Source organism: Nyctereutes procyonoides, unplaced genomic scaffold, assembly GCF_905146905.1.
Source record: "Nyctereutes procyonoides isolate TBG_1078 unplaced genomic scaffold, NYPRO_anot_genome, whole genome shotgun sequence".
Classification (NCBI taxonomy): domain Eukaryota; kingdom Metazoa; phylum Chordata; class Mammalia; order Carnivora; family Canidae; genus Nyctereutes; species Nyctereutes procyonoides.
In genome coordinates this window covers 18,250,952-18,264,646 of record NW_026575052.1, presented here as the reverse complement: position 1 = coordinate 18,264,646, position 13,695 = coordinate 18,250,952, and the positions used below count along the sequence as shown (strand labels likewise).

The following is a 13,695-nucleotide window of genomic DNA, read 5'->3' as shown; positions in this document are numbered from 1 at the left end:
CAGGCAGTTTCCATAATCCACAACATTTTCATTTTAACAGTCCTCATTACTGGTATCATTTAATACTTGAGGGTTTGCTCAAATCAACATCAATCTTGCTGAACCTGCAAACACTTATTTTGTTGACACAACACAGTCTGAATCCATAGCTAGTAAATGTAAAAAATTTTAAATTATTCCTTCACCCAACATGTCACTAAGTATGAAGAACACTCTGTCAATCACTCAGTTCTGTCACTGAGACACATAAATAGAGAGAAATTAAGCACAGGGCCTTTCAATGAGACTCCATTTCTACCTCATATATTCCCTTGCCCACACATACATACTGTTTCCTCCTGAAGGCATTTAACACCTTAAACTCAAGCACTGTGAAGATGAAAAGATTTGTCTGGAAGACATCCTGTTGGATACATCTGACTCATATTTCTTCATTAATAATCTTTTACCACAAGTAAATCTTAACTAACCAGAAAAGAGAAAAGCCTTGCCCTCAGAAAAATCAATAAAAACCTATTCAGAATAAATTTTTTTAAATTAACATTTAAATGTCTTTAGACAAGTCTAAATTAAGAAAAAAAATCTCTTTACTTGATTGGAAAACCTCATGCTCACGTTACGCTGATTCTGTAGTGGGACATAGCGCTGGACAGGATCAATGTCTTTAGGACTGATTAATTCATCAGCTGAAAAAAAAAGAGAAGGGAAAGGACATTATCAAAAATGTATCTGTACAACACTATAAGCCAACTAGACCTAACAGAACATTTTCCATATACTAGGCCATAAAACAATCCTCAATAAATTTAAAGAATTACAGGTATACAATGTATTATTCTGACAATAGAATGAAATTAGAAATCAATCAACAGGAAGAAATTTTAGAAATTCACAAATACATGGAAATTAACACACTCCTAAATAACCAATGGGTTAAATGGGAAATTAGAAAATACTTTCTAATACATATTCTGATAAGATGATTGAAAATGAAAAGACAACATACCAAAACTTATGGATGAGGCTAAATCAATGAACCCTGAAAGCAGGCTAATTCACTGGGGGAAAGAATAGGTTTATTCACAAATAGTGCAGGGACAACTTGAGTATATTTAAATGCAAATGAATAAAGTTGGACCTCTTCCTCAAATCATCTACAAAAATTAACTCAAAATAGATCATAAGTTAAACATAAGACCTAAAACTTTAAAACTGTTCAAAGAAAATAAAAGAGTAAATTTTTGTGACTTTGGCTTAGATAAAACTATAAAATCAAAACATTAAGTGATAAAGAAGAGATGAGATAAATTGAACTTTGTCAAATTATAACCTTTTGGACCTCAAGGGTAATGATTAAAAAGTGAAATCACAACCCACAGAATGAGAGAAAACATCTGCAAATCATGTATCTTGTAAGTGACTTCTGTTTTGAATACATTAAAAAAAATCTTATGACTCAATAAAAAAAAGACCACACAATTAAAAAATGGTCATGGTACCCGAATAGACACTTCTCCAAAGAACATACACAAATTACTAATAAGCCCACAAAAAGATGCTCAACAACATTAAGTCGTTTGGGAAATGATTATCAAAATCATAATGAGACACCACTTCATATCCATTAGGATGGCTAATATCAAAAAAACAGATTAAGAACAATGGTTGGAGAGACTGCATTATGGTACAGTTACTTTGGAAAACAGTTTGGAATTGCTCAAAATGTTAAACACACAGTTTGCCATAGACTCAGCAATTCGAATCCTACGTATATACCCAAGAGAAATGAAAACATATGTCAAACAATAACTTGTACATAAAAGTTTACAGCAGCATTATTCATAAAAGCAAAATAGTGGGAACAACCAAATGTCCATCACTAGATGAATGGATAAATCAAATGCAGTATATATACAAGGGAATGTTATTTGACCATAAAAGGAATTAAGTGCTGATACATCAGTGAACCCTGAAAATAGACTAAGTGAAAAAAGTCAGTCACAAAGGCCATGCATTATATGATTCAAGGTATATGAAATGTCCAGTATGGACAAATCTATGGAATAGAAAGATTAATGAGTGTCCAGTGTTGGGGGAAAGGATGAAGTGATAAGGGGTGAGTTGGGGGGACACCTGGGTGGCTCAGTGGATGAGTGTCTGTCTTTGGTTTGGGTCATGATCCCAGGGTCCTGGGATTGAGTCCCTCATCAGGCTCCCCACGGAAAGCCTGCTTCTCCCTCTCTCTAGGTCTCTCATGAATAAATAAAATCTTAAGAAAAAAAAAAAAAGAGGATGAGTGGGGAGTGACTGGATATGAGTTTTTTCGAAGGGTGATGAAAATATTCTAAAATTGATTGTGGCGATGGTTGTACAAATCTCTGTAAATAAATAAACTAAAAACCAATGAATTTAAACTTTGAATAGGCTAAGATACGGTATATAAATTATACCTCAATAAAGCTGTTCTAAGAATAATGTATTTGCATTCTCTCAAGAAAGGAAACCAGTTCATGAAGAGCAGACAAAGTATTTCCTAATACTAAATTCCAAAAGAGATTTCTGAGACAGGGTATTTTTTATGGGGCACTAGCCAGCATGAAAGCAATGGCTTCGGGGATCCCTGGGTGGCTTAGCGGTTTAGCGCCTGCCTTCGGCCCAGGGTGTGATCCTGGGGTCCTGGGATTGAGTCCCACATTGGGCTCCCTGCATGGAGCCTGCTTCTCCCTCTACTTGTGTCTCTGCCTCTCTCTCTGTGTCTCTCATGAATAAATGAAGAAAATCTTAAAAAAAAAATAAGGCAATAGCTTGGACTGGTGTTGTACTGTTGCACTGGAAGCCCTTTTCATGTGGTAGTTCCTTGTGGCAACTTTGGATAAAATCCAAGGACGTAACAAGGAAGGTAATTTAGAGTGTCTGAAAGAAGAGAGTAAGGAGAAGGTATTTAGTCAGGAGTTCTCTGTGTCTACTGCTGTAACACACCTCAGAGAGATTCAGTACCTAAGGCTCAACGTAGAAGGGATTCTCCATGGACATGGAGAGGACTATGCTGGGAAGAAAACTTTCAAATGTAATCCTGCATAACCTTTGCTGGAGTGCAAATGGTGGTATTTATGCAAATTACAGCAGGTACTCTGTCCCAGCAACTGCACATCTATAAGGTTATCTTAGTTACGCCCAGATATGTAAAGCTAATTGGATAACATAAAAAAAAAAAAAGAATTTAACTTCTCCCAAAGTGAATCAGTATAATTTCTGCTGTACTTAAGCTATGAAAATGTCTTCTTTTCATATTTGATCTTCAGTTCTTTACTGATTACATTAAAAACAACACCATGCAGAGTTTTGTATAAATTCACCTGCATATAATATTTAGTAGTAAAAAAAAAAAAAAAACCCCAAACCTTCATTTTCCATAGCTTCTTTTAGTCAGTGAATAATTCTGAAAAACAGAGCAGAGAGTCAACCACAGACATGCTTGTAAACTTCTATGCAGCTGGGGTACTGTTTCTCATTATACAGGTATTTCTATTCTACAGCAATTTCAGGGTATGTATACAATGCTATCTGATAGTGTTTTCAGTAACTCTTGGAAGATGTTTTTAATAATTATAAAAGTGATATTAATGATAGTATGACAAAAAAAAGGAGGAACAGCAACTGTAGCAGCCATAGAAGCTACTGCACCGAAGATACCACAGCTACTGCTGTCTCTGCCACAGGAACCAGGGCAACATTTCCACGGTGCTTACTACATTCCTGGCCTCGTTTGAGCATTTCATATATGCTAAATCATTAATCCTCATTACAACCTTCATTTTACAGATGACAAAATGGAGAAGTGGAGGGGCTAAGCAATGTGTACACAGCAGGTAAATGACAGAGCTTGGGTTCAAACAGGCAGTCTCTCTCTTGATTTTGGGTTCCAGACTAATCTTATCCCTTAAGAATACTGATACTGTACAAACACAGATGGAAAAAATACCAAGAGGAGAAAACATTAAACAAATAATTTGGTCTTTGATATGCTATATTTTTCCTATTCAAATCACAAAACATTCTTTTATTTCTGAAAAAAAATAAACTTTTACAAAATTTAAATGAAAACAATATAGGCTTAATTAATAGCAAATATCGCCATATAATTTCTATTTATTAATATCAGTTGAACTCATGATGCAGGGTTGATTAGTACAGTGATATTCTAAATAACACCAAATTATTTCCCTATCTCATTTGTCTGATCGTTGAGATGTGAAAAAATTTCCACTACCAACAAGCATTTTACATAATTAATGTTTCACTGTCTTTCTACAGAAATGAAATTCTATCTTTATTATTTTGTTATTTATAAATGATGACAGAAAAATTAAGAAATCTTATATCCTTGGAAACCATAAATGCTAATCTATTAAAATTGATATGGATCAAACAGTTAACCAAGTCTCTTGAAAAAGCTTCTTTCTTTGCATTTCCTTCTCATTTCTCAATTTGTACTGCATCTATATATCTAACTTGATATTTCAATCTACACCATGTGCTCATCTATAATCCCACGGGCTATATGCCTCTATTCCCTGCTTTCTAGCACAGCATCTGCCATATAGTAGGTGCTCAAGAGACTTATTAAACAAAATAATAAACTGGTGGATTAACAAATTAGGAAACATCAATTGCTGTAATCATCGCTTTCATTTCCATAATGGTAAAAGTGATTAATGCCTCAAAAGGTCAGGTTAATAGACATAGTCTTCTCACTGAATTGATTTTTAACATTCAGGAGGCAAAACAGAGTTCCTCAGTGCGCTGATTCCATGGCATTGGCTTTCTGCTGAAGAGTGGCAAGCCTGAAAGAACTTGTGCCTGACCAAATGCAGAATATTTAAAATGAAAATAAGAGAAAAAGGATAAAAGAGTAATGGCTTTCTACATCTCATAATATGGTACCAAACCTCACAGATAATCAAGCATTTCTATATTTAGGGACAGCTGTCTTTAAATCTTTACATGACAGATTATGTCCATTAATATTTGTATTTTTTATTCATAAAAATTTTATGAAAAATATACCAGGTTTACTTCAAACAGTCATTATTAAGGGTAAAAAGAAAATACCAAGAATTTTTGTTTCTTTAATAAAATGACAATTCAAAGGAAATTTAACAGAGCAAGTACTTTTATCATGACACCAAAATTACATAGGACATACTAAAATAGGCTCAGCAGATAATTTATGGGGTAAAAATTATGTGCTTCAAAGCCTAACTGATTCTCAGTTGCAATGACATATATTAGTAACACATGTATTAAGAAATAAGCTACTGAGAAAAAGAAAATATAGATCCTCAACTTCATATACTATACCAAAAAAATTCAAAATTATAAATATTTTTAACTCAATTGACTAACAGGAATGGACTTCTCAAAATTAAATGTTAAGTTCCATGGCCAGAATTAAATTAAAAAATAATGATATATCTAATTATGTAAATATTTTAAATTTCATTCATCAAAAAAGAATGCAAAAAAATTCAGAGGCAAACAAATGAGGAAAATACCAAGGAGGTTTAGTATATCTAATATATAAAACATTCATGCATACTGATAAGGAAACCAACCCATAAAAATCAAGGGTAAATGGGCAAAGCAAACTAGACAATTTGTAGAGGGCAAAAAATGACAAATATGTTTTGAACAATAAGCATATAAATGAAAACAGGATACAAATTAATATCTTATTAAGTTAGCAAACTTTTTATTTTTAATGAGCATATTTAATTACACAAAGGTTACAAGTGACACAATCACCCTGCAGACTCCTGAATAAATCAGTAATTGTTAGTCATGGGCTATATGACCTTGTGTGAGTTGCTAAATTCTTCTGAGCCTCAGTTATGACATACAGTATCCATCTCATAAATAAGCTAGGAAGATTACTTAAGATAATACTTAAAAAGGACAGAGCACAGAATCGGATACATTTTAAGGCAGGTATTATTAGTATTTCTGGGAAACAGTCTGATAGTATGTTTGCAGTCTTCTCAGACCCTAGGTATCACTGCTTTTATATTCAATTTTATTAATATATTTAAGGGTAGGATCATAAATTTTTATGCAAGTTTTCTAGCCCTAGTAGCAATTCAACTAAACAGTTTAGATTTAAGAAAGCCAGAAATTTATCTAATAAGCTAAAGGAAGAAAATCTTCTTAGATGAAGCTTTTAAAATTATACTGTATTACATGTGCTCTCAAGTTGTTTATAATGCTTACTGCACAGAAATCCCACTTTAGGGCACTAGCAATCACAAAGATACCATGAAAAAGATAACAACAGTGCTTAGAAATCAATGTCTTTCTGCTTGAAGTTTCCTGAAGTGTAACAGCTGGGAAATCTCTTAGCAACCACAATGTAGAAATATATCCATGTACTCTTATCTGTTCGTTTTATCTTTAACTGATCAGTAACAAAACCATGTGCTATACTGAATAAGGCGTCAACTGCATTTGAAGTCAAGAGACCAATGAAAATCAAGACTTCAGTTTCTTATGTCCTCATGCACACTAGGGGGCACTTGATCATTAACTTTAACTTTAAAAAACATTAGATTTCCAGGCTTAGTAAGTTGCTTTTATATCTGACGTCAATTGGGCAAAAAATACCGTGAATGAAATCAAATACAAATGGATTTACCTTAGTTACAAACATTGTAATTAGAAACTAAGCTGCCCTCAGAGAGACAGAAATATTTCCTAGATTGTCACATTCAATTCTTGCTGTACAGCTACTGGATGTCAGTAACTAGCATACAGTAGGCCTCTACAAATTGCTAAATCATGGAGAAGATGAATGGTTAAGTAGCAACTAGGGAAGCATTTTCTTCTTGTGATGTTTTGTGGCTATGGGGGTACCTACAAGGAGGGCCCTTGAGCATCCTGAGTTGCCTGGTTAATAAGAACTATGAAATACATTTTAACAAATACTATCTCCTAAATGGTGGCTGAGAGAGGGAGGGAGGGTAGAAGGAAGTACAGGAAGTAGAACCATGTAACTATGTATCTGTCCCACAGTAAATGCTTTATGTCTATTTCTTCATCAATTAATCCTTTAAAAAATAAAGAAACTGACAAAGAAGTTAAGAAAATTCTTCAAGTCATATAAGTGGTAAGTAGTAGAAATTGTATTGAAATCCTGAACTATCTAGTTCCTTAAGTTCATGATCCCAAAACTCTTCATCTTCCTGCCACAGTTGAAGAAAAACATGAAGAAAAAAAAAGAAGAAACTAACAGAGAAGAAAGTGAAGGATAAAGATGATTATATCAGAGAAATAATCTATATCACATGGTTAGTTCCAAGTGTGCTGGCTGTTAATAATCATTTAAAATATAGTTTCTACTGGAAAATAGATTCCAAATAATGACTTACCAAAGAACATTAGACACCTAGGAAATTAATTTGGGGACTTTATATGTACACAGCATTTTGGATATTTTAAAGTACCTCTATATCTATTTTATCACTTTAAAAACTTCCTAACCCTCCTAGAAAATTCAATAACACTTATCTTGACAAGAAAAAAAAAAATCCTTGCGAAATTCAAGAAAATTTTCATTCATCTGACTGTTTTGGGAGTGTGTGTGTGTTGGAGGGAAAGTTGTAGTTTACTAAAATTGGTCAAAATGTTCAGGGCACCTGGGTTGCCCAGTTGGTTGAATGTCCAACTCTTGGTTTCAGCTCAGGTCACGATCTGATCTGATGGGTCATGAGATCAAGCCCCATATCCGGCTCTGTGCTCAGTGAGGAGTCTGCTTGCAGATTCTCTCTCTGCCACTCCCCCAACTTGTGCCCCCTTCTCTCTCTAAAAGAAATAAATAAATCTTTTAAAAATTGTTCAATATTTTCAAGTTTAATTAGAGAACATGCCTTGTTTTAAGTATTGATACTTATTATTAATGTTTTCAAAGTATCCATCCTAAAAAAATTCTTCTATCCACCTATCTTAAGTTCTATAATGCTCTAATCTTTAATGATTTGGGAATCTTATAGTGGTGCCTAAGTGAAGGTCATAATCTTGAATATCTTAATTTTTTAAAGAAAAAAATACTGTAATAATTAACTATTTTCTAAGAATACACTGGGCAGTTCAGGCCTCAAGCCAGGAAATAGCATATTGAGTCTTTTTGTTCTAACAATGTAATAAAAGTCACATGGTTTTGTTGCATAATTATTCATTATTGTGTGTGTGTGTGTATATGTATATATAAGAATATTTTGCTTATATATGTATATAGCTGACATATATATGTATATATACATATACATATATATGTACATATAAAAGCTAAATATTCTCATTAGATTTCACTGGATAAAAAACTGGCAGAATTAGTGAAAGTCATATACTATAGAATAATTTCAAAGATTTACTGTTCTATTATTTTCAGATAACTCCAAATAACTGCCCACAAAATGCTGTCAAGAAGATATCCAACCAAGCCTCCTTTAATGAATAAATAAGACTTTGTTAGTAAATGTGGTATCTGGAATCTAAATAACATCCACAGAAGTCTGATGTTCTTGGTATGAGTATACAATAGTTAAGAGCAACTAAATGATTTAGTCTTCTGAGATTTTATTCATTTTAACCAGTGAGTCTGTTAACCAGATGACACAGAGCTAGGTCAGAGAGCTAATGAATACATAACATCTTTTTTCAGTGGGAAAGAAAGTATGTGGTTTCATAGTTTGCAACACACCTTCTGTATGTTCTCTACTGCCTTTTTAGGAGCTCAGCAGGAAAAGCGAAATTGACTCTTTATAAAGTTTTTCTTCTTTTTGGTCATGAAACAGATGATACGGCATCGTCTGGACTATTTTTTGTTCATACTCATCTTAACATAAGGAAATACTATCTACACTCAAAATCTGTCTATATTCAATACATTTATTTTAGAGTAAGGAAGGGCCAATGCTTTTTTACCGATTGATAACATTTTCAAACTTCTCCTTTTTAAAAGCCCAATTTGCTTATGTATAGTAAATTCTGCATTCCCAATTCATTAGCCTTCCCAATTTTATCCAGAGGCTTTGCTCAAATAGTACTCTTTCCAGCACTCAACCCTAGACTGGATATAGAGCAAAAAGCAGGATGATAAAGATTTAGATCTCAAATCCAATATCCATCCCAAGTTCTAGTTTTCAACATCAGAAAAATTTCATCATGTTCAATTGTAACAAATTTATATAGGAATTTATGATTCTGATGTTAAAATTCTTGTCCTTAGATCAGTTAACTACTCCTCTGCTACAACATGTTTTGTTTAGTTGTGTCACCAGAAGGCTTCTTTGTATTCATGCTATTTAGACGGAAATAATATTCTAATCAGAGATAACCTTGCCAACCTGGCTTGATTCTAAGAAAACTACTTCATGTATATATATTTTTTCTTTCGGAAAATCTAAAAGCAAAACCTGTACAAATAATATCAACTCCTTATCAAGAAGCTGTCCCTTTAAAAGATGAACATTTTTCTACTGGTTCTTAAATTAGCATTAAGTATATATGGCCTCAAAAAAGCAGTTAGGAAACAAGCAAATTGAAAACTGCATTAACTTAATTTTCTCTTCTTTGGTTAGCTTCTGTGTGCTCTTATATGTCATTTGTAAAAAGCTTGAATTGGAAATCTGAAATATTCTTCCCTAATGGAATGTAAAAAAAAGAAACTAAAGATGATTACTCTTACAACACAAACAATTTTAGCATTTATGCAATAATACTGGAAAAACAAAGACAGTAACAATTCTTCACACAGTAAGCAGTTCTTCTAGTGCAGGTACATACAGTATTTACAATCAACCTGTTTCATAATTTGTTTGCCATTAAGGAATTGACTCTAATATGATAGTCTTTTTGATGCAAAAGCTAATAATATTTGAAATTTTAGTAAGCAATGATGCAGAAAAATGCATAATAATGCTTTTGTGTGTGTGTTCATTAAATTAGCCTTCATCTCAATGTATCCAAAGAGTACTTATATTCAGCGGAAGTTTTAGGATACCCTGAAAATTCTTCAAAAAACAAAAGAAAACAAAACAAAAAAACGAATAATGGTCCCATTAAGCCTCTAAGCTAACTGAGTAAATTGCCAATGTATATTTTTGGGAAAGAGGAAAACTTTGAGATAACCAATTCCCTTTAGCAACTGGTTTATTAAAGCTATGACCAAGCATAAAATCAGAATTTTTTTCACATTATATAAATGTAACTCAAAGTTCCCACAACCTCCTGTTAGAAACCTATTCACTAGGCTGAATGCAGCCCCTAAACGACCATAAAGGTACCCACACCTACTTGACATTCTTCCCAGAAACTGTCCATCGTCATTCAGAGAAAAAGACACATTATACTTTTACATACTAACAAACTCCCCCAAGACCTCTTAAACAGTATGAAACACCACCCAAATCCAAGAAAGATGTCAGCAAAAATATACTTATTTCTAACAGCTTGATACCAAGGGAAAAAATGTACCCAACCTTCTCCACTTACCCAGGAGTTTTGCAATGATATAAAGAGCTTGTCCCCAAAGAAAGAGTTTTCCATCACGGCCACAGTTGCTAGGAAATCGCTTTTGACTACCAGGGTTTCTTTTCTCATTTTCTACAAAATCAGCTGGCACATAATAGTACTTTGGTATGACAGGATAACCTACGGAGTTTAAAAATAAATATCTGAAATATAAAAAAACAGTGTCCTCCCCAAATTTTCCCTTCAAGAAATTGCAATGTTAGAAAGCAGAGAGAGAGAGAGAGAGGTTGTAAAGGAAGTAATAGATTTGATAGGCTACAGAAAATCGGATATATTGGCTTTCAGAAACTGCCAGTGAAAAACATGGAAAAGCTCCTTGACTTTAAAACACTAATTTGACAGCATATGATATGCTTTAGCCAATAATGTGTACATAATCTCCTTTAACAACATTTAATTTTAACACTTTTAAATGAATCAATAAAAATACAGTATGCAAACATTTAGAGCCATAGAAGTTATCTCTAATAGGATTAGTCTGTAGAAGCATTACAAATGAGATACTGTGTAATCTCAAATGAAGAATTATAACCCTGAGCCATTGCTTAAAGCAAAGAAATCCCCATTTTAAACATTTAGCCCATTATCTACTATTCAATATCATTGAAGAGAAAAAAAAAATCCATTGTCCCCTGTGACTAACTCGTTTAAAACATTTCTTGAAGGGCGTGTGTTGTGATGAGCACTGCCATATGTAAGTGATGAATCACTAAATTCTACTCCTGAAACCAATACTATACCTAATATATTAACTAACTTGAATTTAAGTAAAATCTTGGAAGAAAATAAATAAATAAATATATACATTCCCTGATAGAAACTAAAATTTATTATTCAAAGACTAAAATCTGGGATCCCTGGGTGGCTCAGGGGTTGGGCGTCTGCCTTCAGCTCAGGGCATGATCTTGGAGACCCAGGATCGAGTCCCGCATCGGGTTCCCTGCATGGAGCCTGCTTCTCTCTCTGCCCGTGTCTCTACCTCTTTCTCTCTCTGTGTCTCTCATGAATAAATAAATAAAATATATTTAAAAAAAAGACTAAAATCTTGGTGGATAACACAAAAGGAAAAAAGCCAACATTCTTGTAGAATGCTACAGAAGACTTTGCACTGTCAGCCCATAGTAAACTTATTTTTCCTAATAAATTGCACAGATATTCCTAAGATTTGCCTCCTTCATACATCAATCAACAGTTATATTTGTGTCTAAAATCAGTAATAAGGTCTATGGTACACAAAGAATACTCTGAACATCACTCTCTGAACATGATAAAGGTTAAACTGTGGTACACTAAACTACCCCCTCAATGCATCAAAGATCTACCACTGAATACTAACAGATCTGATTCAAGGAATTTCAAATATTATATTCATTACAGCATACATTACATTATTTCTCATATTGGAAAACTGTTATTTGGAGCTGAAAATATAAATAACTGCTTTTAATAATTAATATTTATTTGGAATTCAATGTTTATCCACAAATGTTTCACTACTTTAATATTACAAGGATTTTAAAGGGTGAACATACATTGTGAAGTTTTTACTTGAAAAGACTTGTGGAAAACCATAAAGAATATCACAAACATCACATGAGGAACAGGGCCCAGTGCCATAATTGCAAATTTGCATACCGTGTCCATAAGACCATCCATTTTTTTACCCACCCACATCATGATTTTTCACTTTCAGATAAATATGTTTATAAAACTATTTACTCAAGAGAATATGTTCTTATTTATTAATATTTCCAATCCCCAAAGTAATCTGGAGCTTCTTCTTTGTAATTTTTTGAGAATTAGTTTTCTAGTCATACTGCAAAATTAGTTATCTTCTTTTATGGGCCCTGCTGGTGTTTAACTAAAACCAATATACTATACTCATAAGAGTCTTTTAGCCATTTCTATTATTAAACCCATCCTCAAAGGATGAGACGTTAGCAGAAGGCAGACATTCAAAATGATATACTAAAGGCCCAAGAAGCAACTCTAAAGAGGAGGCCAAAATGATCTTAGGCTAGGACAGAGTCTTTTAACGTAACCCTCTGTAGGGGGGCAGCATTCACCTGAACGTGTCATTTCTGATGATCTGGAGAAAAAGTGGTCACTCTACACAGAGAGGAGGAGTTTCATAGTAGATAGCAGGAAAAGAACCTGTGCCCACCTGGTAAACTATTTTGTAATTACTACAGCCATAACCCCCTAAGTTTATTCTCCATCCTTGCCTTGCTCAATGAACTCCTTTTATAAAAACACATTTATAATAACAAATTAATACATTATTCTTTATAATTCATTGAAGGCTCAATTCACTTTTTACAATGTAATATAAATTGCTATATTTAAAAAGGAATCATTTATACATTTCAAAGCAACATTAAGAAAATACGAGAAAGAATTTCTTGAAAAACAATCCAACTATACCTTCTGTGGTATGATGAAGTACTGGAGTCAGAAGATCCTGATACTCCTTTACTTGTTGGGGATTGCCTCTAAAAACTCCTAAAATTTAAAATATAAAATTCAACAGCATTTGAGCTCAGTAAGTACCACAGAAAACTTAGAAAACTCTACTGGGGCACCTGGGTGCTTCAGTCAGTTAAGCATTCAACTCTAGATTTCAGCTCAGGTCATGATCTCAGTGTTGTGAGATGGAGCCTGGTGGTTGGGCTCCATGCTGGGCGAGAAACCTGCTTAAGATTCTTTCCCTTCCTTTCTCTTTGTCCCTCCCTCTCCATTCTCTGCCTATAAAAACAAAAAACAAAAAACTACTAGCCCAGTTATGTTTATTTTGGTAATTCTGTACATAAATGATATAAATAAAATTGAAAAAAGGTCATGCAAATATGTATGATATTATTCCAGGAAACTGATTTTAGAAGGACATGTTAGCATTTAGAACTGAAAATTGAATTTCAATAGAAATTTCTCAATTCTGAACTGTAAATGTTATATTCACAATGTCACAGATTATAATACCCATTATTACTATTCATAAAAATTTTTTCTTTGCAAATATGAAAATATATTTGTATCATTTCTTAAATTCTTCAAAGTGTTTTTTTAATTCTTTAAATGACTTAACATTCACTCCGAAAGCAGAAGAGCAGC

At 33.3% G+C, this 13,695-nt stretch overlaps 1 protein-coding gene across 2 annotated transcripts in view; it reads right to left on the bottom strand.

Annotated features, from left to right (window-relative positions):
• Positions 1-13,695, bottom strand: part of PHKB (phosphorylase kinase regulatory subunit beta) — a 211,170-nt gene that overhangs the window by 79,727 nt on the left and 117,748 nt on the right. For both annotated transcript variants that reach the window (XM_055331265.1, XM_055331264.1), the window contains exons 13-15: positions 13,009-13,086; positions 10,546-10,704; positions 592-686 (exon numbers count right to left, since the gene is read on the bottom strand). In XM_055331265.1, coding sequence (XP_055187240.1) covers positions 592-686; positions 10,546-10,704; positions 13,009-13,086 — 332 coding nt within the window. The remainder of the gene's footprint in view (positions 1-591; positions 687-10,545; positions 10,705-13,008; positions 13,087-13,695) is intronic.